General features: G+C 48.7%; 1 protein-coding gene across 1 annotated transcript in view; it reads left to right on the forward strand.

Moving 5' to 3' along the window:
• SLC41A2 (solute carrier family 41 member 2) overlaps positions 1–24,636 on the forward strand; it is a 416,626-nt gene that overhangs the window by 361,568 nt on the left and 30,422 nt on the right. The window contains exon 10 of the mRNA XM_086948344.1: positions 10,582–10,730. Within this exon, the coding sequence (XP_086804470.1) occupies positions 10,582–10,730 (149 nt within the window). The remainder of the gene's footprint in view (positions 1–10,581; positions 10,731–24,636) is intronic.

Below are 24,636 nucleotides of genomic sequence, written 5' to 3' on the forward strand. Positions count from 1 at the left end.
TATCACTAGCCCTGTGGTGTAGGGCTCCCTGTCACTCCGAACACTAGACCGCCAACCCATCTCAGGCAGGCTGCACAACCACACAGTAATGGCGTCCATTTTAGAGGTGAAGTTTCTGCAATGGTGAAAACAAAGGTGCGTACCCCATTGCACCGCATTTATTATTTTCCTCTCACACCACACATGGCATATACATTTCCTACCATGGGGGAGATGTCCTGAAAAGGGGGGCGGGGTTCCTAATATAAGCCTATGTAAGACAGAAAGCACACACACACTTGGCACTGCTAACCATCGCTAAAGTGTCCAGTTTCCTACAACCACTCATTCCACAGCAACAAAAAGGCCAGGGGGAAGGCCAAAAATTTCTGAATGACCCTGCAAGCAGGGCCAAGTCCAACATGACCCCCTCCCATCCAAAAGCCAGGGTCAACCAATCAATGCCTTGATGTGCTACCCTGCTTAGGGCGAGAACAAATGGACGCGGGCCTGCAACTGCAGGGGCACCCGCAGGTTCTCCGCCCCTCTGGACCCAGGTGATTCTCTCTGTCAACACTCCCTGGACCAACTATGCCACCCCACTGGTACTCTCTAGTTGATTGCGGCCAGGACCGGCCCCTAGGCCATCCAGGTGTCTCTCGTTCGTGCCATCTCACAGAGTGGGGGGCAGTAGCACCAGGCACATCATACCCCTTGGCCACTCAACCTCTCCTCCCTGCAGTTCCAAACTGCCACTGGTTCTCCCACCTGGAGTCCGCACCCTCAGGCTGACCAGCAGTCATGGGCGAGGCTCTCCTCCCCCAACCGCTCCTTCTGAGGTTCCGCACTCTCCTCCTACGCGAGGCACCCTCAGAACACAAATCCCTCCCCAGGCCTGGACCCTGCAACTGATCCACCAACCTAGGGTCTAACCCTCTTAGGTTTCACTGGTGCCAGAGGTGAGCCCTCCCTCCCTAGGCACCCCCTCCCAGAGTTCTGCACCCTCCCACTGGAGAAGTACCCCTGGAAGACAAACAGAGGGGGACACTGATTATAGACGTCCCTCCCGCCATTTCAGGCAATCCTGAACCTGGCATCCCAGCCCAGGATCTAAACCCTGTGACTGAGCAGACCCCAGAACCCCTGGAGCTCTGCTTACGACGCCTCGGGTTCTCCTGACACTAGGGGCTCCTCTACCATGGATAGCCTATCGGAACAGCCTAGGCTCCCTACCTGGGGCTCCCTTATGGAACTCTTCAGGCCCTGAGACTGCGGTTGGGGCACCTCGGCACACCTCCCCATCTACGAAGTTGTACGGGCGGGTCGAGACCAGCGAGTCTCGGGAGGGATAATCCTCGCCTCCTAGTCCTTAATAGAATTGAAACTTTCCATTACGTTAGCTAGGAAATTTTTCATTCTATGTCAGGACGGAGGCGAAGATTGTGCAGTTTCAAAGCTTTTCCACCACAAGTTCTGCTGCGCCATAGATGGGCTTGAAGTAAAACTTTTTGAATGTGGATTCCGAGGACCAATCCGCTGCTGCCATGATGTCCTCCAGCCTACCGCCCACCTGAATGGCTTTAGAGGCCATTGCTCCTCTCGTGGAGTGTGATCCAAATCTGGTCACATACACCCGGCTTCAGTCATGATCCAACGGACCCACCTAGCGATGGATGGAGCCGAAACCGCTTTAAGCGGCTTCTGCAGAGCAATGAGAAGCTGCCGTTCCCCTGGAGGGCGGTACTCCGCCGTCATGTCCTCATATGCCTTGAGGCAGCGCACTACACACAGTTTTGGTTGATCCGGAAATGTCAGGTATGACACCGACCTGATATTAGTTTTGGTCCTTCTAGCAACCGTGAAAGTAACTCCCTCCGGAGTGAACATCCGTGCCGTGGTATCCAGTGCCCGCACTTCGGAGACTCGTTTGCACGAGACCAGACACAGCAAGATCGCCAACTTAGACGACAATTCCTTCCTGTTCAGATACTGGTTATCACGCCAGGAGCAAAGGAAGCGCAGGATGATGTTGACATCCCAGAGATTCTTATATCTGGGTTCCGGGGATTTGGAAAGTCTAGCACCCTTCATGAGTTTGCAAACCCAAGGATGTTCACCCGCCGGTTTGCCATCGATGTGGGCATGCCGATATGCCAAACCCGATTGGGCCAATTCAGCCAGAAAATTTGAAATGTGGGTAACGTCAGCCCCCACGGGATCGGCGTGTCTTCCCAGACACCAACAACGCCACCGCTGCCAAGCCGATTGGTACCTCTTGACAGTACCTGGGGCCCAGGCTCTGCTGATGAGTTCCTCAGCGTCCGCCGAAAGGCGTCCGTCTTGCCAACGTCCCCTGAAATCCTCCACGCCATGAGGTGCAAGGTCCCCTGAAGTACCAGCGGGTGCCCCTATCCCAGGGGCCACGAAAATAATGAAGGGAACAAGGGCAGTCGAATCGGACAATCCGACGACAGTTCGAGCAGTGGGGGAAACCAGGCCTGAGGACGCCAGAAGGGGGTCACCAAGACCAGCGATGCTTGTTCCAGCGACCAGTTCTGTAAAAATGCATCGACCGCCGTCGCCTCCGGGTCCGGCCTCCAGCTCACGAACCTCGGGAGTTGACGGTTGAGTCGGGAAGCGAACGGGTCTATCGAACGGCCCCCAACTGGTCATCAAAGCCTGGAAGACTGCAGGGTGCAGTCGCCAGTCGCTGAAATCCTGGAAGTTCCTGGAATGCCAGTCCGCGATCGAGTTTTGTGTGCCCGAGAGATATTCCGCCGACACCGAAATCCACTTCTCTAGGCAGTAGTGCCAGAAGTCTTTCACCAGGTTTGCTAGGGCCCGGGACCGAGGTCCACCCAGGCGGTTGATATATTGCACCGCCGACACGTTGTCCATGCGCAGCAGGATGCAACACAACACCTGGTTCTGGGTCAGAGACTTCACCGCGAAGGAGCCCGCTAGAAGCTCCAGGCAATTGATGTGAAGCTGAAGCTCTTCCTCCGACCAACGGCCCCCCATCGTGATGTCGCCGCAGCGAGCTCCCCAGCCCGCTCTGCTGGCATCCGATTCGATCAGGTCCGGGCTGGATCCGAAGATCGCTCTCCCGTTCCACGCACTCATGTGCTCTATCCACCAGCGCAACTCCATCCTCGTCTCCTCCGTGAGGGAAATGAGTTCGGAGTAGGTGAGCCCTTTCCGGAGATGCTGTGCCTTCAGTCGTTGAAGGGCCCTGTAGTGCAACGGGCCCGGAAAAATCACCTGAATCGAGGATGAGAGGAGACCCACGATTTGAGCGAGGTGCTGAAGGGAGATTCTGTCCCTCCGCAGTGTCTGGGAGAGTTCTTTGCGAATCTTGGTCATCTTCTGCTGCGGAAGGCTGAGGCAAGCAGTCCCCGAATCTATGAGGAAACCCAGAAAAGTTATCTGCCTCCTCAGAAGAAGCTCGGACTTCTGAGCATTCACCACAAACCCCAGGTCCTGGAGCAGAGCAATAGTCATGCTCAAGTTGGAAAGAAGCCGAACCGGCGACTGATCCATGATCAGGATGTCGTCGAGGTAAATGATCATCAGAACACCTCTCTCGCGAAGAGTCTCCACTACTGGCCGTAGGAGCTTCGTAAAGCACCATGGGTCCGACGAGAGGCCGAAGGGGAGTGCTTGAAACTCGAAGACATCCCCGTTCCATAAGAACTGCAGAAAGTGCCTGTGAGGCGAACCATCCAATCCCCCTGGAGGAGAATGTCGCGTAACAGATGGATTCCCTCCATCTTGAAATGGCGGTAGACCAGCCACTCGTTGAATTCCCTTAGGTTGATAACCGGTCGAAATCCTTTGCCCTTTTTCTGGACTAGGAAAATGTTGCTCAAGAAACCCGAAGGGTGAATGCGTGTTCTGCGGATCGCTCCTTTCCTGAGGACTTCCGGCACCTCGTTTCAGACAGAATCCTGTCTTCTGTGGAAAAAATCAAGGGGCAAGGGCGAACCCTCTGCCGGGGAGTGCCATAGAACTCTATCCGGAAGCCCCTGACCGTCTGGAGCACCCAAGGGTCTGAGGAGATTTTGTACCAGTTGTGGAGATGATCCCGTAACCTCCCCCCCAGAACGGATGGGGAAAAAAGGGTAACACTCACCGGGTGGGCCTCCGGGTGCATTGGCACCGCCGTGATAGCCTTTGCCGGCGCCTCGACTAGGGTAGAAGTTCCCCTGGCGACCGTCGTTCCAGCCGTTGTTACGGCGCTGCTGGTTCTTGTTATTGGGGTGTTGCTGGAATTGGCGGCCGGAGGAGCGACCCCGTCCTCTTCTGGCCCCTGCAAAAACCCGTCCAGGAAAAATCTTCTTGATGGACGACTGTGCTCTGTCTAAAGCAGAGAAGGTGGTGACAAACTTATTTAACTCCTCAATAAAGGGTTCTCCAAACAGCTTGCCTTGTGCAATAGGCCCTGCCTCCGAAGTGGCCAAATCTCAGAGTTTAGGATCTATCTTGATGAGGAGGGATCTCCTCCACTCCGCCGCCAACGCGCAGTTTGCGTTACCCAGGAAGCATAGGGCTCGCTGTGCCCAACCTGCCACGACCTCCGTGGACATAGCCGTCCCCGACTCCTTGGCCCTCTCGGCTAACTGGATAATCTGGGTCATGGGGCCCACGGCGTCCAGGAGCTTATCCTGGCAGTTGCGCCAGGATCGATCTATGCCCTAGGGTCCTTCATAAACTTAGCATAGAGCTTCTCATCGATGTCTGGTGTCGCTGCCACTCTGCCTTCCAGCTTTGGGCGAGGGCACTCACCCCGCATGCGGGTCCTCACCTCTTTTTCTAGGGGTTGGCGTACCTTACCCGCCACATACGCTGCTACTTTGGGGTCAGGGATCCATTCCGACGATCTCGGGTGGTAGATTTTCGTCGGATCAAACATGTCGGGGTTTTGTCGTCCCCTTCCACAGATCCCGAAGAATGAGACGCCGGGCACCAGGGTCGCCCTGAGTACACATCCTCTTCCTCCGAGGAGACATCATCCTCGGTAACACCCTCTCCCTCCACGGGGAAACCATCCTCCTGGTCAGAGTCCGGGGCGACCTCGTCGCCATCGCCTCCGGGGTAGAATCCCTCCCGGCAGGGTACATTTTTAAGCGTTTGCGCACTCTTGCGGAAGGAGTCCCTCAAACGATCGAACTCCTCCAAGTGCCACGCGTGACGATTTTCTGACTTTTTCCCTCCACCCTGCGCACCTTTGGATCACGCGGTCAGCAGGCACAGCGTTACCAAACACCCCGGGGATGCTTTGGGTGAGGGCATCCACTCTCTCCCGCAGAGGTGCCAGTACCGTGTCTAGTGCTTGTGAAAGCGCGCGACCAACCGCCGGTGGCAGGGGCTGGGTGCAGCATAGTTCCTCCGCCTCCTGAATGGGGGGGGTTTGACTGCTCCGCAGACTGCATCATATGAGGGTGTGAGCACTGAACACCTTACGATTATTTTCAAAAAGGTAGCCCCCTCGCCGGTGCTCTGCCAGTTCCACTGTCAAAAACTTAGTGCGGTAACTGTAAACCGCCACTAGATGGCGCTGCGCACACTGCGCGATTGAATACACCGAGCCTGTGTCAGAGCGAGGGTTGGTGAGGCCGGTAACACCGTGCCTCAGCGCGCCATCCCAAAGAACAAGAACCGCGAGCGCAGCCTTATTCCGAACGGTGGCGCCCCACAGAGCCGAGGGAGCGCGAAGACGCGCTCCACACAGTCCGCGTTTGAGCGGCAAAGACGGCGCAAGCAGCGCCTGTCGCGCGTCGTGCTGCCAAAAGCCTGAAATAGAGAAAAAAGCGCACTACAGAGCAAGCGCTATTGCACAGGCACCGAGTATATAACAGAAATAACTATATAGTATAATACGTCAGAAAAGGTAAAAAGAAGAAATGGCACTATGGAAAGTGTCTCCCGAGAGAACCAGCTACATACAACAAAGCCAGAAATCAAGTGTTTTGCCCCGAATCACAGGTTACTCCGCCCACACCACTACCAAAACCCGGTTCCCCTGCTCCAAAGTCGTCACCCCAAACCATGAAGCCACAGCCTCCCCCCGCGAAGCCCACACTCCGACTCTCACACAATCGGTAAACTCGCCTCAAAACCATAGTCTGAGGAGCGTGGGGCACGAGCTGCCCAGATACAGGAAGACAGAGAAGGCCTGCCGGTGAGAATACTGGCATGGGAGATCCAGGGAATGTACCAGCCTAGCTGGTCAACAACCTCCTGGCTTTATTTTATTTATTTTTATGCGTTTTTATATAGCGCAGACTTTACCCGAAGGTATCAGAGCGCTTCACCGCTCGCTGCTGAACGACGACCGATCTGTGTGGCGGAAGAGCGGTAAGGTGAAAACCCCCCTTTTGCCTGCCCCAGTCCCAGTTTATTGGCTCGATTCCCACCAGGCACCGCCACAGAGGATTTCTTGAAAAAACCTTGTACGGGGAATTAATCACTGGGACGGGGTCCCACATGGGCCATTACCCGCGTGGTGAAACAGGGGGGAGGGGTTGTGCATTGTCAATATGGAGTTCAGTCGCATTCTAAGATCACGCACTGAGCATTACCTGAACTTTCATTGGACAGTTGCTCTTTCACATATTGAACTGCAACTCAAATGCCAGTGCACCCATCATTAAAGTGATAACCAGCAACAGAGAATGTAGCGATCGCCGAGGCTTTGCCAGGTTCCTCAATGCCTACACCGTCTCCCCGGGAACCTGGTGATCAGATTGACCGGCAGACCCCACCCCGCACAAACCCCTCTCGCCCAGGCCATTCGCTTGCGGTTGACCAAGCAAAGTATGCCCTCCTTGCCAGAGTGGACATCTGCCTGGGTTGCTCTGGGACAGACCGAGAGACAGAACCAGGTCAGTCGTGCAGCCCAAAACCTAACGGGGACAGGGTAGTGCCGTGACGAGGGCTCCTAATGGCAAAAACCTGCGACCCGCAACCAGAATGCCAGGCCGCAGCTCACCAGCTGTTCCTGAGCCCGCAGCCCCAAGACCGCCTAGGGCGCCAGTGATACCAGGTGTTACCCGGAAAAGGGGGGGTGGCAGTGACTCACTGGCAATCCCTTTCGGTGCTCCGGTGAACCCAGCTGTCAAAACGCGCACAGTGACTGGTCGCGACGGTGTGTCAGCCCCTCCCGCAACCCCGACCCAAACCAACAGCCAGCCCCAGCAGGAGTCCCGTGCTGGCCAGCTACACAGCGGTACCAGAGGGAAGCATGGCGTGCACCGCACAGACCCAGGGCAGGTAGCAGTCCAGACAGGACACAATGTCCAATCGCGGTTCGGGGCATTTATCCTGGGGGCAGTATGTCCCACTAGCTTGGTACCAGCCTGTGGTACAGCCAGGAATGAACCCGGATGCAACCACCAGCCATATGTAACTCTTGCGCCAACATAGCCCGGATAAACTTGCAGTGCTATCGTTCTGCAGTCAGGCCAACGGGCCGTGGAGTGCATCCCCCCGAAAGTGACCGCGGCACACCCCACACAGAGCCGTCGGGGAGGGTGTGGCCGGGATGGATCGATGATCAACCCCCGGGCCATGGCCTTGTGGTTGGGTCGGGGGTGACTACCACTAACCTCCTTCGCGTCGCAGACCAGGACGATGACCCAACCGCAGGACAGACTCCCACGACCTCCCTGCCTCGCGCACCGGACATGACGCGGCACAGCCTGCGACCAGCAAGGGGACTCCCCCAGAGTCCCTGCCCCCTCAGGAGGAGGGGGTATGGGGTGCACAATGCCACTAGAGGGCTGCCCTCTTGAGTGGCCTCCTGCGGTGGCCTCGGGCAGCCGCAAAGATGCTGTGAGTCTGGTTTTCTGGCCCAGTTCTTAGGCAGTTACCTTACACCCGCGGCAGAATACACATCCCTCCTTCCACCACACCCACAAAACAAAACTGCATTTTTCCCGCATTTTCCAAGTTGTTTTGAATAAAATGCACACACACGCACCAAAGAAGTGAGTTGTGCCCGCGCTTTCGCCCTTCTGACATGTTCGCACGTCTCAGTTTAGAAATGTGTCGGCGCCAAACTCGTGAGCAAGCCGGTTCTTTTTACTAAAACAAACTTCTAAGAACATTACCTGAGTCAATCTTCGCAGGGTGCGATCACAGGTATGTTTGAATTATTGTGGGCGGTTCTAATTCAGGCTTCAACGTTTGATCACGATGAGTGATCCTGTGCAGGTAACTCATCCTGCCAATAGTGGCCCCGGAATGGTCGAGACGGAGAGCCCTGAAATTGGTGAATACAATAACGACAGATATTTACAGCACTTGGAAAGGGCAGACCAGCTATAACGCGCAGGATAAAACAATTGTCTCCAGCTACCAGAAAGAGTGGAGCTTGTTGCAAAGTCTACAGAAATATATATAAAATGTACCCACAATCACCCCAAAACCTTCAGAAGAGGGAAGCCCCAGATGTGCGGTTTCTGAAGGGATCAAAGGTCGGTACGGTCTGGATCGGAACACGATCCCCACGTGCAGTTGATCGCATGCCCCGTATTGTATATAATATACACGTCCTGATGCACAAGACCACACAAGCGGCCCAGACCTCTGCTTTCCCGCGCTGCTGTTTTCGTCTCTGGTGCCAAAGAGCACACCGGGCAGGTGGGGGGGCTCTGTCCAAAGAAGAATATTGTCAAAAAAAGAGTCCCATTTTTTGTTTTCACGCGGCCAATGTTCCTCTTTATTTGTGTAATGCCCAGCATAAGTCAGCATTCTAGTGCTGAGCCTGTATCTACACTTAACACCCACCCACTACTGATGTCACTGGTCAGGTGACACAGCATTAATAAAAGAGGCAGAGCCCACGTGCTCTGGGCCAGTTGCACCATACCTCCAGTGTGTCCTGTGTCTGCGTGTGACTGCCTGCCAGCATGAGGGCCTAGGGCCCATCAGCAGACTTTACAATGGCGACGAGGCGGTAACGCTAGCCACGCGTGCCGCAGCTAAAAGCAAACCTGATGAAAAGGGGGAGAGAGCTGCCTGCAGCAAAGGCACACCCCCGAGGAAGAAAAGAAGCCGGCCGCCGAGAGCCCCACGAGGCGTGTGTCGAGCCCCGGGCCTGGAGAAGGAGGAGGTGACCGGGAGTCCACCCCGCACCTCTCCAGCCTGCTGAATGCCGCCCTGCCGTGGCGGTGCCCCCAAGAATAGAAGCGGACCGGCCAGAGCCCACTTATACCAGCCGCAAGTGAGCTTGAAGAAAAGTGCGGACCGACCGGAGCCCACCCGCATCGGCCGCGAATGTGCCCACGTATGCTGAGACCAACGTGGAGCCCGCCCGCGTGGTCGAACAGGCCCGTTGGCCGAAGGTGAGCTCAAGCGCAATGAGGCTAGCGAGAGCCCACCTCGCTGCACCACGACGAAGCCTACACTGACTCCCCCGCCGCGTAGCGTGTGATCCCGAGGTCTTGGAAGTAGACATGCCATCTTTGCTAAGATATTATTTTCTTTATTTTTGCTCATTATGTATGTTTATTTGTGCCTGTATTATTGGTTTTCAATACTAAAGAGAGATGGGAAGAGGGTGGGGGGGTCTTGAATTCTTCTTTCTTTTGTAACTCTGTTTGAGATTCTGCTTTGTGAAAAATAAAAAAAACATTTATAAAAAAAAACAGATCAGATTGAAAATGGGGGGTGAGGGGAGGGGGTTCTAAATTGACAATATTCATGCCTCCCTGTGATATTTTAAAACCAAGACAATTGAGTAGTGTATCCTGCATAACTAATTCATCAACATGTTTCAGTGTTAGGGTGATTTCCTGTACCAGGTCAAGTGCTTTTGCTAAGACATATCCCAGTGAAAAAGCAATTGTGATTGTGAAATTCTTTAGCAAAAATGCATTAAAAGGATAAGTGTCTTACTTTTAATTAAAAAAGTTCACCTTCCCAACCTTTTTGTGTTATTTAGCTAAATTTTCGGAAATGGTATTGGCTTCCTAGATATTAAAGACTTTCTATCACTTCTGTTGCTTATGTGTAAAACCATATAGCGTACTATAATGAGCTGTCCCACATGATTTGTTCAGAGTAAAATACACTTACAACCACGGTGGAAGTCTTCTCATATAGCGACTGTAAAAGCAACTTATATCTTTAGTGTTAGATGGAGCCCTAATGTCTTATAATTTGATTAATGGATTTTAAAAAAATTGTCTTGGATGGTTTTAGTTTGTTTTTATAATTAACTTATTTTACTAAAGACTGGGTATATATGGATGTTTACATTACTTTTTATTTACATTGTTTCTAATTAATAATGGAGAAAAAGTGCATCATGGTTAAAACTAAACACAGAGATTTTAAAATTCATGCTGTTAATGTTTGGACCTATTCTGATTTGAACATTAACTTATCAAAATATGATTTTTAAATACATCAACCCAAGGAAATATTAGTTTCCACTAATATTTCAGCCTGCCTCTTACCATTGCAGATGAACCCATGAGCAATTCTTAACAAGAGTATAATTGCATTGCTTTCCTGCATGAGTTTCACTAAAACTAGCCTTATTTTCTTGACCCCAAAGTGAATGTCAGTCTGAGAACCTCTGTTTTTATTTTGCAGGTGTGAATAACAAATCAGCTCAAGTTCTATTGCTATTGGTTATACCTGGACATTTAATATTTTTATATACCATTCATTTAATGAAAAGTGGCCATACTTCCTTGACCCCAATATTTATAGCAGTATTCTTGTTTGCTGCTCTTCTACAGGTAAGGAAATTGATTTCTTAAATTTGACTTATAATGTGCATGTGTAATTTACAGAAAATGGGATATACAGGTCAGGTCTAGACAACCCAGTGAATTCTCAAGGAAGATTTCTCTTGAAAGAGTAGTCTGATGTACCAGACTGGTTGAGTTATTTTTTAACTTGAGCATTAAAGAGTGAAACAATGGAAAGATAATAGTACCTTGTAAATAATTTTTCTCTTTACTAACACTGCTCTCCTTTATGCGTAAGAAAGACTAGGGCTTTTACTTTCTCTTAGCTATAATGTTGTATTCAGGGTAAAGCCTGAGACGTGCAATCCTTCATCAGCAAGTCTATGGCTAGAAACAGGATTGCCTACAAAAAATTTGTAGTTTATCTGCCTGTCACACCAGCATACTTGCTTCAGTTTTTATTTTAACTTAACATAGATAACCAATACACTTCAATTATCATCAACATCATTTTAGTATTGTGTATAATATCAACTTAGGGTGCCAGACATCTGGCTTTGAGTATGTGGCCCTACCATGACTAAGTGCAGTGACCATTGCCCTTTTATAGTTGGAGAGCTATAGTAGAATGTAGTTGCTATTTGCATAGAAAATGGCTCACATCTCACAAAGCAACATTTCTACACCTAGCAATGTTGACATGGAATGAGGTGGACAGGAGGAGTGTTCTCTGTATACTCCGATTCTCAGCAGAGGTACACCTCAAACCCACATGTAGATTGAAGTTGCTAAGCATTTCTGATAGATACATCTGCCAGTGGATTCCTCAACTTGTGAATATCCCCTTGCGTAAGCAACATTCGGAAATTCTTTTGTAGCTTCGCGCCGACGTGGACGACGTCATAGAGCCACGGCATCGCACGCGACTCCGCTGACGTCACTGACACTACAATAGGCCCATGCCGGCGTGATGACATTAGTTCCCTTTTTTCCACATCGTCAACGCTAACGGTTTTGGGGAATCTCAGTAGCTATCTAGTGACTTTGTTGCCTTTATCTTTGCTTTTCTGCTTCTTTTTTTCAACACGATGTCGACAAAGAAGACCGGTTTCAAGCCCTGCAGGGAATGCGAGAAAATGATGTCCATCACGAACCCTCACAAGGACTGCATATGGTGTTTAAGTTCTGACCATGATGTGGATGGATGTTAGTCTTGTCGGAAGATGAACCCGAACGCCCTGCGGGAAAGAGAGACCAAACTTCTGTTGGCGAAGCTGAAGGGTGACAAGGAAAGAAAATCTTCGAGATCTCGTTCGAGAAGGGCGAGGTCGAGGTCGAAGTCAAGATCCAGATATCGAGAGGAGTCGACTTCGAAGTCCGCTTCAGACCATGCTTCGAAGTCGAGGAGGAGACATAAGAAGAAGAGACAAGAGTCCCGGCGTCATTCCGGTAAGGAGTCGGACTCGAGGTCCAGGTCACTGAAGAAGGTAAGTACTACCAAGGTGGTCACGCTGGATGTCTCGGATCAGGAAGGTGAGGCTTCACCTTCGGAGTCGCAAGTTCAGTCGCCGACTCGGGCTTCGAATCTGTCTCCGGTGCGGTCCCCGACCCGAGACGAGGAAGAAGTTCCCATGGATGAGGATTCTGCGCCTGTTGAAGAGCCAGAGCCGAATCCGAACCCTCCTCAAGACCAGCCTGAGGATCTTCAGCCACCGTTTCCAGCCACAGGCCAGGACCCATCAGCGTTTTTAAACGCTATGTATGGTGTCTTTTCAAGGGTGTGGTACCCCTCTGGCGCACCTTCGGGTCCCATGGGTCCTCTGGCCTTCAATTTAGGAGTCCCTCACTCCTATGCTCTGGCTCCATTCATGCCCGCTCCGACGCCGCCATGGCAATACCCGGCTCCGCCGAGGTCGTCGACGCCGGTACCGGCGTCGCCCGCTCCAGGTCGACATCGAGGGCAACCCACTGGACCATCGGATTCTATACCGACGTCGGTTCCGGCTCCGTCGGAGTCGTTGGTGGATCCGGCGGTGAGGCGTGTTAAGAAGAGGTCTAGGAGGGAGGCACAGCGCCTTATGGAGGAGCAGAGATATATGGAGTCACATCCTGATATGGAGGAAGGTGAGCTGGAGGATGACTGTTTTGAGGATCTAGCTGATGCTAGTGGCCTGGATTTTTCTCCAGAGTGGGAGTTACCATCCGGTTCTGATGCGCCTTCAAAGGACGTCCAGCCTTATCATCTGGTGATGAGGAAGGCAGCGGAACTTCTGCAATTAACTTTGCCAACAGTGGAGTTTAAGTCCAATCTTCTTACAGAAGTTTTACATTCGCCCAGCTCTGTGGTGGAACCATTGCTTCCGTTTAAGGAGGCCTTAACGAAGCCTACTACGGAGGTATGGAAAAAGCCTCTAACAGCACAGACGTTTTCCAAGAGTGTGGCGAGAAGGTACAGGGTTGCGCCTGAAGACCCTGCTTTTCTGATGTCTCATCCTTCTCCTGAGAGTCTGGTCATACAAGCAGCCTGTTCCAAAAAGACTGTGAGTGCGTTTCCTCAAGTGCCTGGTGATAAGGATGCCAAGAAAGAAGATCAGGTGGCTAAAAACACCTTCTCCTCTGCGAGTATGGCTTTGAAGTCCACTAATGTCACTTGCCTCATGGGGAGGTATGTACATGCCCTTATGGATACAATGCGTTCTTTGGCTCCTAAGATCCCTGATGATAGCAGGAAGGATTTTGAGGAGGTGTTATCAGACGCGCAGACAGCGGCACGTCAAGTGATACAAAGTGGATTGGACAGTGCAGACTCGGTGGCACGTATCATAGGCACTGCGGTTGCCTCAAGGAGATCGGCTTGGCTGAAAACTTCAGACTTTTCAGCAGATGTTCAAGCTGCTTTGCTGGATCTGCCGTTCGATGGATCTGGTCTCTTTGGGAATAAGGCTGATACAGCCTTAGAAAAATTTAGGGCTACTGCCAAATCTTTAGGGCTTCAAATCAGAGGTTCTACAGCCAAGAGGTTCAGAGGTTTTAGACGCTCTTCCTTTCGCAACTATCGGCAAGGTTAGCAGCAGCAGCAGAATCCCTTGTACAGGACATATAGGGGAAAAACAAAGGGCTCGACCTCAAGGTCGTCAAGCCTCTTCCTCCTCTACCTCCTCCAACCCCCCCAGCCTCAGAAAAGCAGCCCTAGATCCGCCATTCAGGATCATGTGGGTCCGGTGGGGGGTCGGCTTACCTACTTTCTACGGGATTGGGAATCGGTTACATCAGATCTTTGGGTTCTCAATCTCGTAGAAAATGGGTATGCCTTTCCCTTTCGGGAATTCCCTCCCAATTACCCTCCTTGCCAAGGTTTTTGCACGGAAGAACATCTGTTACTCCTACAGGAGGAAGTGCAGACACTTTTAAGAAAGGGTGCGATAGAGGTTGTCCCAGAGCAGGAAAGGGGTCAGGGATGCTACTCCCGGTATTTTCTGATACCCAAAAAGGATGGCAGGCTTTGTCCAATCCTGGATCTCAGGATCTTGAATCTCTATCTGAAACAAGAGAAATTCAAGATGCTCACCCTTGCACAGGTTCTTCAAGAAGACTGGATGGTGTCGCTCGACTTGCAGGATGCGTATTTCCACATCCCAATCCTGAAGTCGCACAGGAAGTATCTCCATTTTATGGTGGGATCGCAACACTATCAGTTTGCGGTCCTTCCTTTTGGAATTACTACAGCACCTCGAGTCTTCACCAAGGTGATGGCGGTGGTGGCAGCACATCTCAGAAGGTCGGGAAATCCAGTATTCACCTATTTGGACGACTGGCTGATCAAAGCAGAGTCGTCAGAGAAAGTGCTCCAGCATCTGCAGGAGACAACTCAGTTGTTGTACCGGTTGGGTTTTTCAAAAATTGTACCCAAGTCTCACCTGGTGCCCTCCCAGCGCAACCTGTTCATAGGTGCTGTACTGGACACAACTGTATGTCTTGCATTCCCTCCACCTCAAAGGATTCGCGACATACAGGAAATGATTCCTTTATTCTACAATGGAGCGGTCGTTCCAGTCCTGAAGGTCCTTCGCCTGCTCGGTCTGATGGCTTCCTGCATTCTGTTGGTCAACCATGCGCGCTGGCACATGAGGGCGCTCCAGTGTGCCTCCGCAGGCAGTGGTATCAACACAACGGAGATCTCTGGGAGTCGGTGAGGATCTCCAGAGAAACTGCGGCCGATCTGTCTTGGTGGAGTGTGGAAGGCAATCTGTCTCAGGGAAAGCCTTTTCATCTACCTCCTCCGGTGGTCACAGTGATAACGGATGCATCCACTCTAGGGTGGGGTGATCATCTGGGGGATCTGGAGGTCAAGGGTCTTTGGTCTCCAGAGGAAAGGTTGCTTCACATCAACCTTCTGAAATTGCGGGCGATACGTTTGGCGCTCAAGGCTTTCCTCCCTTCCCTTCGCGGTCTGTCGGTACAAGTCCTGACGGACAACACGACCGCGATGTGGTATATCAACAAGCAGGGAGGAGTGGGGTCGCAGTGTCTCTGTAGGGAGGCTCTGCGCCTCTGGTCCTGGGTTCAGGACCATCAGATTTGTCTGATGGCAAATCATCTGGCCGGAGTTCTGAACGTGCGAGCAGACAGTCTCAGTCGGCAGTTCTCGGCCGACCACGAGTGGAGGCCTCACCCGGAGGTGGTTCATCACGTCTTTCGGACGTGGGGGACTCCTCAGGTGGACCTGTTCGCCACTCGCAAGAATGCTCACTGCCCGTCATTCTGCAGTCTCCAGTATCCGATGCAAGGAGCCTTGGGGGACGAGTTTCAGTTGAATTGGGGAAGACCACTCCTTTATGCGTTTTTTCTATACCTTTGATTCCTTGGGTTTTGAGGAAGATTCGCCAAGACCGGGCCCAAGTTATATTGGTCGCCCCGGATTGGCCAAGAAGGGTGTGGTACACGTATCTTCTCCACCTCTCCTCTCGCCCGCCACTCCGTCTCCCGTTCAGGGCAGATCTCCTCTCTCAAAAGGAGGGGCAGGTTCTACACCCCCACCTCCAGACATTACACCTTCATGCCTGTTGATTGAACGGGGCAACCTGAATTCCTTTTCTCTCCCACACGATGTGGTGGATGTCATATTATCGTCTAGGCGTGACTCCACTAAATCCATTTATTCTTACAGATGGTCTAAATTTGTCTCTTGGTGTGGGGAGAAGTCTGTTGACCCTTTGAAAGCCCATTTATCTGATTTACTACAGTTTGTTCATTCTTTGGCGCAGCAAGGGTTTGCTGTTGCTACGGTAAAGGGTTATCTTTCGGCATTGTAGGCATTTCTCTGTTTGTCGGACCAGCTGTCTCTTTTCAAATCTCCTCTGGTTTTGAGGTTTCTGAACGGCCTCACAAATAAGTTCCCTCCTACTCCTTTTATTGTACCTCAGTGGGACTTCAATCTTGTCTTAACCTACTTGATGGGTTCTCCCTTCGAACCCTTGCACAAGTGTCCCATGAGGCTTTTGTCTTTTAAGACAGTCTTCCTGGTTGCGATTACCTCGGCAAGGAGGGTAAGTGAGCTTCAAGCTCTTAGTTCCAAGCCCCCATTCTTGATAAGGTCATGCTGAACGAATGGTTCTCAGGACCAGGCCTGCTTTTCTCCCTAAGGTGGTGACTCCCTTCCACCTAGGTCAATCTATTACCCTTCCTACCTTTTATCCTCCTCACCCTTCCAAGGAGGTGGAGAGACTACACCGTCTGGACCCCAAGAGGGGGTGAGTTTTTATCTTGATAGAACTAAAAACTATCAAATGGATGACCAGCTCTTCGGTGGGTTTGCTGGCTGCAAGAAAGGAAGAGCGGTACATAAAAGGACTCTTTCAAGATGGATCATCCTCTAAATAAAGATCTGCTACTCTTTGGCCGGTAAGGATCCTCCAGAGGGTATAAGAGCTCATTCTACTAAAGCGAAGTCTTCGACATCTGCACTTTCAAGAGGTGTGCCGGTTAAGGTCATTTGTAGAGCGGCGACTTGGGCCTCCCTCCACACTTTCGCAAAGCATTGTTGCTTGGACACTGAGGTGATGAGGGACGGCCACTTTGCGCGCTCTGTCCTTCAGGATTTTCTGGTGTAGAAGAGGGGACACCCTCCTCCAGGAGTGGGGACTGCTGTGGGACTCTATTCACAAGGTGAGGAATTCACTGGCAGATGTATCTATCAGAAGAACAAGTTACTTACCTTCGGTAACGCTTTTTCTGGTAGATACAGTATCTGCCTGTGGATTCCTCACTGACCCACCCGCCTCCCCGTTGTCCACTCTTCTATACTAGAGTTACAGTAATGTATTTACTTTGTCAAGGAGTTGTTTATTTCAAATGTTTTATTGCTTTTGCTTCACACTGTGTGTGTTACTTTGATATTTGTACTGCGTAAACTGTGTATATGTCTTCTGTCATTGGTCCATCCGTGTGCCTCGAAGGCACGGAAAAAAGGGCGGAACTGATGTCATCAGGCCGGCGTGGGCCTATTGTAGTGTCGGTGACGTCAGTGGAGTCGCGTGCGATGCCGTGCCTCTATGACGTCGTCCACGTCGGCGCGAAGCTACAAAAGAATTTCCGAATGTTGCTGACGCAAGGGAATATTCACAAGGTGTGGAATCCACAGGCAGATACTGTATCTACCAGAAAAAGTGTTACCGAAGGTAAGTAACTTGTTCTTTTAGGTCTCAGCCTACCAGACAGCTCAGCTGTGTGGTATGCAAAAGACAACTTGGGAAGTTTCAAAAAGTTGAGCTGGGAATGTATTCTGCTCATTGCTTGCCATTGGCTTTGTGGTTTGTACCTCACGTTTTCTGGCTATCCAGCTCCATTTGCTGGCTTGATTTGCTTTAGGCTCCCGAACTCGAGTTTGTGCTTCCCCATGCCAAAGCTGTGTTTACAGCATTCTTCCACAAACTCGTTTTCTGTAATAAACATGTGTAAATCTTGTTCTTATCTCGTCACATTTGCTATGCATTCAAAGAACAAGGTCAATTGTCAAGCTGGGTCTTCAAGCAAGCCTGCTGTTTATTTTGCTTTCGGCGGACTTCAAAGTGAGCGCTTTTGTAGGAGAGAGAAATTCAGCATACTTTCTCCATGGAGCCTGCTTACATCCTTTAAAATATATATATTTTTTAGGAATAGCCTTCTCAAAAGGTATATTGTTCTTTAGCTGCAGAAAACATTTGCCTTTTATTTGTGGGGCATGAAGTTCACTATTGGCATTGTCAGGGTGGCTGGAAGCATTAATGTTTCTAAGATCATGTTTGAAAACTACTTTTTACAACAACAAAAAACTTGCGCTGATTCAGTCTGATGAAAAGTTCTGCATGTGAATGAAATAGTTTTGGGGAATTTTTGTAGAGAACTTTTAATATTTAACATGTGTTTTTGCAAAATGTTTTTAGAAATTTAGCTGGCCCGCAAGTTAAGATTGCAGGAGACCCTTATTACTTGCTTTCTTTCATGTCGATTAACTTGTAAATAGATCCTTGCCCATTTTCAACGGGGAGCCGCATGCAGAATTTAGGAGGGCGCTTGCGGACTGCACTGATTTCGTCTGATGCACTAATACTATTAAGAGGATATAGTTCTGCATGTGAATGAAATACATTTTTGCAGAGACTTTTTCATATTTAACAAGTTTTTTGCAAAATTCCTCTTCTTTGGCAAGCCTTTTAATTTGTGAAACTGCCTTTTAGGAACAAAGTACAAAACCATATTTCAATCTCAGCTTCAGCCTAACAAATGGTGATCTTGGGCAATTTACACTATTTATGGCCCGTTCACTTTCAAGCATAGCATTAGATCTTTCATAGGAAAGAGCCAGCCACATTGTAACACAATTTAACAATGCTTATTTTTTACTTTGATGTGTAAAGCATATTATTTATGACATCTGTGGCAACTCATTTTGGAGAGTTGCATAAGTTTAAAGGCACTTTTTATGAAAGCTTTTGTGTTTATGCTAGCTACACAATAATTATGTATTCCATCTGCAAATGTGCCTTTTTCGGAACACAATATATTACTTGATATAAACGATTTCCTCTCTTGTCCTTGCAGGCACTAGGGTATTTATTTGAAGGGTGCAGCAGGTGCAGTAGCACAGGTGCCAAATTATCCCTGAAATGCACTGAACACCTATTATTCCTATATTTTTCTACTAAACAGTCACAAGTGCAATTACCTTGCAGGCACTAGAATCATGATTTGAATGGTGCAGCAGGCACAGGGGCTAAAAGCTTAAGTAAACCCACTAAATACTGATTATTGCTATATTTTACTACTAAACAAGCTTGTCACACGTACAGTTACCTTGCAGGCACTAGGGCCATGATTTGAATGGTGCAGCAGGTACAGGGGCACCGGGGCTAAAAACTGTAGGAACCCACCGAATACTGATTATTGCTATATTTTACTACGAAACAAGCAGTCACAAGTGCAGGTACCATGCAGGCACTATGGTCATGATTTGCATGGTGCAGTAGGTGCAGTAGCACAGGTGCCAAATTATCCCTGAAATGCACTGAACACCTATTATTCCTATATTTTACTACTAAACAGTCACAAGTGCAATTACCTTGCAGGCACTAGGATCATGATTTGAATGGTGCAGCAGATACAGTGGCACACGGGCTAAACGCTCTAGGAAACCCGCTGAATAATGATTATTGCTATATTTTACTTCTTAACAAGCAGTCACAACTGCCAGATCCTTGCAGGCAGTAGGGTCACGATGTGAATAGTGCAGCAGGTACAGTGGCACAGGGAATAAAAGCTCTAGGAAACTCATTAAACACTGATTATTACTATATTTTACTACTAAACAAGCAGTCACACGTACAGTTACCTGTAGTCCCAGTGTTCCCTGTAGGACAGTACGAGCACCGCCTCCTCCACTGCCGTGCTTGCTGACTCTTCCTCTCTTCCCTCACTGGCTTCCTCCCTCACAGGCTTGCTCTCCTCCTCACCTAGGACACTGGCACACAAAAGTGTACAGAGCACATGTTTTCACAGTACGGGCAGCTTTTATAAAAAAGAACTTAAAAGTTCTATTAAGCAGTTTAGTGCTTTACGCACAAAGACACTTTTTTATGCCACTGGGGAGATTACATGATTTGCCCAGGATCACAGGATGTTGAGCTGACCCCGAGACTCGAACCCGGTTCCCTGAGTTGGCAGCTCTTTCTATTATTTCGCATCTTTATTATAGTCCTCTGCAACATGAACAAAAAACATTGACAAAGACAGTAGATCTCGCATAGGCAAGACCTATTGGCTTTAACAATGAATATATATATTTATTTATTTTTAATTGCGGAAAAATCCGCTGGGCATATGTTGATAGCAGATGTGGTGAGCTGGTGGAAATAATTGTGAGAGAATCGTGAGATAGTGAATTGACGATTACCCGCATAGGTGGGTACTTGTAGAAAGTCAAGTCAAATTAGGGATGTATTTTAGGATTGGGTCCAACAGATGTCGGGGGCCCTCCCATTTAATGAAGTGATTGTGCTGCTTCATCTTAGTATGTCAGGAAGGGTGGGGAAGTAGAGGACACTATTAGTAAAATCATTCTCATCCCTACCATCCATGAGAATGAAGGGTAGAGATGAGTACTTCTGATTATGGAGAGGAATATGCAGTAAATTAAATGAAAGTTGAACAGGAAGGTTTTCAGCTTTTTATTAAGAATTCGGACTTCCATGCCGTTGCTGCACCAGAGGAAGCTCAAAAGGCTGCTTTCCAGGGGTGAATCTCTTGGTTTCTCATGAGATTTTGTAAACTCCGTGGCTTTTTGTATCAACACATGTTTGTGTACATTGGATAATTGTAAGTGAGTTCCCACGCATTAATGGAGTACCCATATAAACAATGCAGCAGACGAGATCATTTGCCCTCACAAGCCACCTTTTTTCATTCATTTCAATTATAACCTTTAGCACTGCACTTTGATGTCCGTTCTAAGGTCTTTGTTGAATACCAAATGATGTTATCTCACACCGACTTACCCATCAACTCACTCTGAAATTTAGTACACAACTTTGCTTCCCTGTACAACCTCAATGTCTCCCTCAGAGTACCTCAAGAAGTTGCCTTTTGCACAATCTCCACAACCATCGTCCTCTTCACTACTCCTCTGCCCACAATGCCATCCTCTAACAAACATATCCTCACACTCATGTCTGTTAGCCTACCTTCAGCCTCTTTAACTCTCTGACAAAGTATGCTGCAAAACATCAACCCCTTTTGTCTTCCGGTTTATTTTCCAATTCATTCTCGCTGGCATCTACCCACAATGCTATAAATCTGTTCTATAACCTATTGTATTTCACCCAACCATTGTAAGGGCTTACAGTATCGATTTTCCCACCTCCACTCTGCCAAAAGTGTCCTCAGAGATTGTACAAAACTCCCAAAAGTCCATTGTAACCACCACAAAACCACAGACCACTGTAAGTTCTAACCTTCTAGTCATTTGATGTTTCACAGCAGCTTTTGTAATGATTAACCATTTAACCTAGCTAATTACTTTCCTTTTAAATTAGTAAAGCACTGATTGGATAGTCTCTTCCTATCTCGAAATGCTCCGTTTCAGTGTCAAGGTCCTCATCTGGCTACAATCCAGGTCCCATCCACCTCTTTCCATCTGCGTCACCTTCCACAGCCACTTTATTTACTCCCTGAACTTCACCTCCGTCTCTTGGAAACTACGGAACGTGATAGTCTCACTTGTGTGGATCAGTGTTCTAAAACGATATTGTGTTTTTGGATGACCAGCTGCATGTAGAAATTTCAAGAAGCTCCAGGTGGTCCAAAATACGGCAGCCAGACTTCATTTGGGCATCTCTGCCAGAAACCGCGTGTGAAACCACCTGCGAACTTTGCACTGGCTGCCCATGGTGGAACGGGTGAAGTTCAAAGCACTGGTTTTGGCCCACCGAGCTCTGCACGGCCTCAGCCCATCCTACCTACAAAAACAGTTATTTGTATGTGCCATCTAGACAGTTGCGTTCTTCATCCCTTCACCTATTTCAGGTTCCCTGATTCAAATACCAGAGGCTATGTGGCAGTTCGTTGGCAAGAAAGGTCGCTGTTGCCTGGAATGCGCTGCCCCATGCCCTCCGTAACATTCAAGACCCACAGTATTCAAGAAAAACTTGAAAAAACACATCTTTTTGCTAAAACAGACAACCTCACCCTTTTTTTATAGGCTTCGCGCCGGGACAATTACGAGTATCCGTGCACGCGACAAATTAAAACAACATAACAGAACAACAAATATTCATTTAAAAATTGATGATACCCATACTTTTCTATTACGGATAAAGAAATGGTAATGATTGAAACAAAATTAAGAAACAAAACTCTTACAAATGAAGATGAATTGGTGGATCAGTGCAACTGATGGATGTACCATTTATTGAATACCTTGAGAAAATATAATGGGACTGTCTTAAGCCCTTTCAATTTCTATGTATTCAATTATTGCATAGAACTTCCCACAAACCTACCAGAAAAGTCTTGTGTACTTACCATATTAAGACCAACATGCTAAGTCAGAACAGCTTTGCAGTGTTACAAAAGTATCTTGGGGTAAATATCTCCTTTATTTGAAGGACTCCTGTCTGAGGAGGAAATTCGTGCCTTCTGTGGCTTCTCATCTTGTTTCTGTGAACAGTATGCCTTCAAATTTACAAGAAGTCTCGCAACTCATCACTTTTCTTGTGAGGGGAGACCCTACATAGGATGTCATAAGTGGCTTCCGGCTGGGTGATCTATTCAAAATGTGGAACACTATACCCCAAAGCACAACTATGGTTAGTATGCACCTTATCCTGCATATACCAGCGGAGGGGCATTTTTCTGTTCAAGGTCATATTAGTATTCCAGAGATGAGACTTCATATTTTTAGACGTCACGTTGATGACCACTGCAGAAGACTAATATATTCCCTCTATGATCTTCAATTATATGTACAGGGTTTGGGATAGTCTGCACCTGGATACATTTCTACAGGCACAACATAGTGCAATATTATGAGCAATGTGAAATTCAGTGAGGAAATTCCAGGTGGTCAAAATAATTGATACGCAGGAAATTTCCTTATGGAATTCCTGCAATTATGAGTTCATCGCCATTGAAAGGGAATAGTGCAGGTCCAGATTTACTCCGTAGAATTTCACACCATGTTGCCTGTTCCATAGGGATGAACACTCACATTTACCACCTGCTTTGAGCTGGTGTTAAATGTGCACTGGGGTGGGCGGATGAGGGATGAGCTGGCGAGGATAAGGGAAGGAAGGAGAAACAATCACCTGGTGGGGGCAGAGTGGCTTGCATGCTCCCTCTGTGCCATTGGTGAGGGTCTGGCACGGGCTGAAGAACTGGTTTGGCTGCAATGCATCTTTTCCTCACAATAATTTGAATGACTGGATTTTTCTGACTGTTAAAATCTGGTCTGTTTTTTCTGCATCTGGTAAATCCAGGTGCCAGAACACTTGTGATCGGGTAGAGCGGAATTCCAAGTTACACCTAGTAATTGGGTTCATATTTTGAAGCTTTCGTGGTTTTCTTAGTAGTAGGCAACACCTGATGCCAGGTATAATTCTAGATATATATATCTACAGTATTTGTTAAGCTGATCTTAGACGGCCAAACTCAGTGGTAGGAAATGGTGACAAGTTAGGATCTCCTGTGCAGAGATAGTCTGTCAGCTGGCTGTATGATTCTGTGTAACTTTGTGTTCAGTAGGGAACGTGAACTTGCCTGCATCACCAATTTTAAGTTTAAATCAATTTCATTGACATGCAGCGAACATATGCAATGCAACGAAGACATGAAGCCTTCATATCTGAAACAATAATCTCTCCACGTGAGCATGATAGTAGGATGCCAAACTATCCATACTAATATAATAGAGAGCGCCCAAACCTTTGAGGCGGTAATCTCAGGAACCACGGCACCAATCACAACACCCAATACAGCATTGGAAAGGGCAGTTTCAGCAGAAGGACCTAGGCTATGCAGACGCCCACCATATACATTTAAAAGGTAAAAGAACAGTGCCAGCAAAGTAGTCCCTTGTGGGCGTGTCTGCGTTGTTCTGTGGGCGTGTGCTGGGGGCGTGATAAACGCTGGGGGCGTGTGGTACGTTCCGCCCTTCATACGATGTCTCATATCGTGTACTAATCCCAACCTGCTCCCTTTAAATACCCTGCACCCCATAATCATAACCCACCCTTACTCCTTAAAATACCCCAACATCCTTAAACACTAACCCATCTTCACCCTATAAATATACCCTTTACCCCAAAACCCAAACCTATCCCTAAACCCTAAAAATACCCCTCTACCCCAAAACCCAAACCTAGCCCTGAACCCTATAAATACCCTTGTACCTCAAAACCCAAACCTACCCCTGAACCCTAAAAATACCCCTGTACCCCAAAACCCAAACCTAGCCCTGAACCCTAAAATACCCCTGTACCCCAAAACCCAAACCTAGCCCTGAACCCTTAAAAAACCCCTGTACCCCAAAACCCAAACCTACCCCATAACCCTAAAAATACCCCTGTACCCCAAAACCTACCCCTGAACCCTAAAAATAACCCTGTACCCCAAAACCCAAACCTACCCCTGAACCCTAAAATACCCCTGTACCCGAAAACCTAGCCCTGAACCCTAAAAATACCCCTGTACCCCAAAACTGAAACCTAGCCCTGAACCCTTAAAATTCCCCTGTACCCCAAAACCCAAACCTACCTCTGAACCCTAAAAATACCCCTATATCCCAAAACCCAAACCTAGCCCTGAACCCTAAAACTACCCCTGTACCCCATAACCCAAAACTATATCTGAACCCTTAAAATACCCAAACACCCCAAAACATATACCTCAGTACCCCAAAACATATGCCCCTATACCCATACTTACC

Source organism: Lissotriton vulgaris, unplaced genomic scaffold, assembly GCF_964263255.1.
Source record: "Lissotriton vulgaris unplaced genomic scaffold, aLisVul1.2 SCAFFOLD_929, whole genome shotgun sequence".
Classification (NCBI taxonomy): domain Eukaryota; kingdom Metazoa; phylum Chordata; class Amphibia; order Caudata; family Salamandridae; genus Lissotriton; species Lissotriton vulgaris.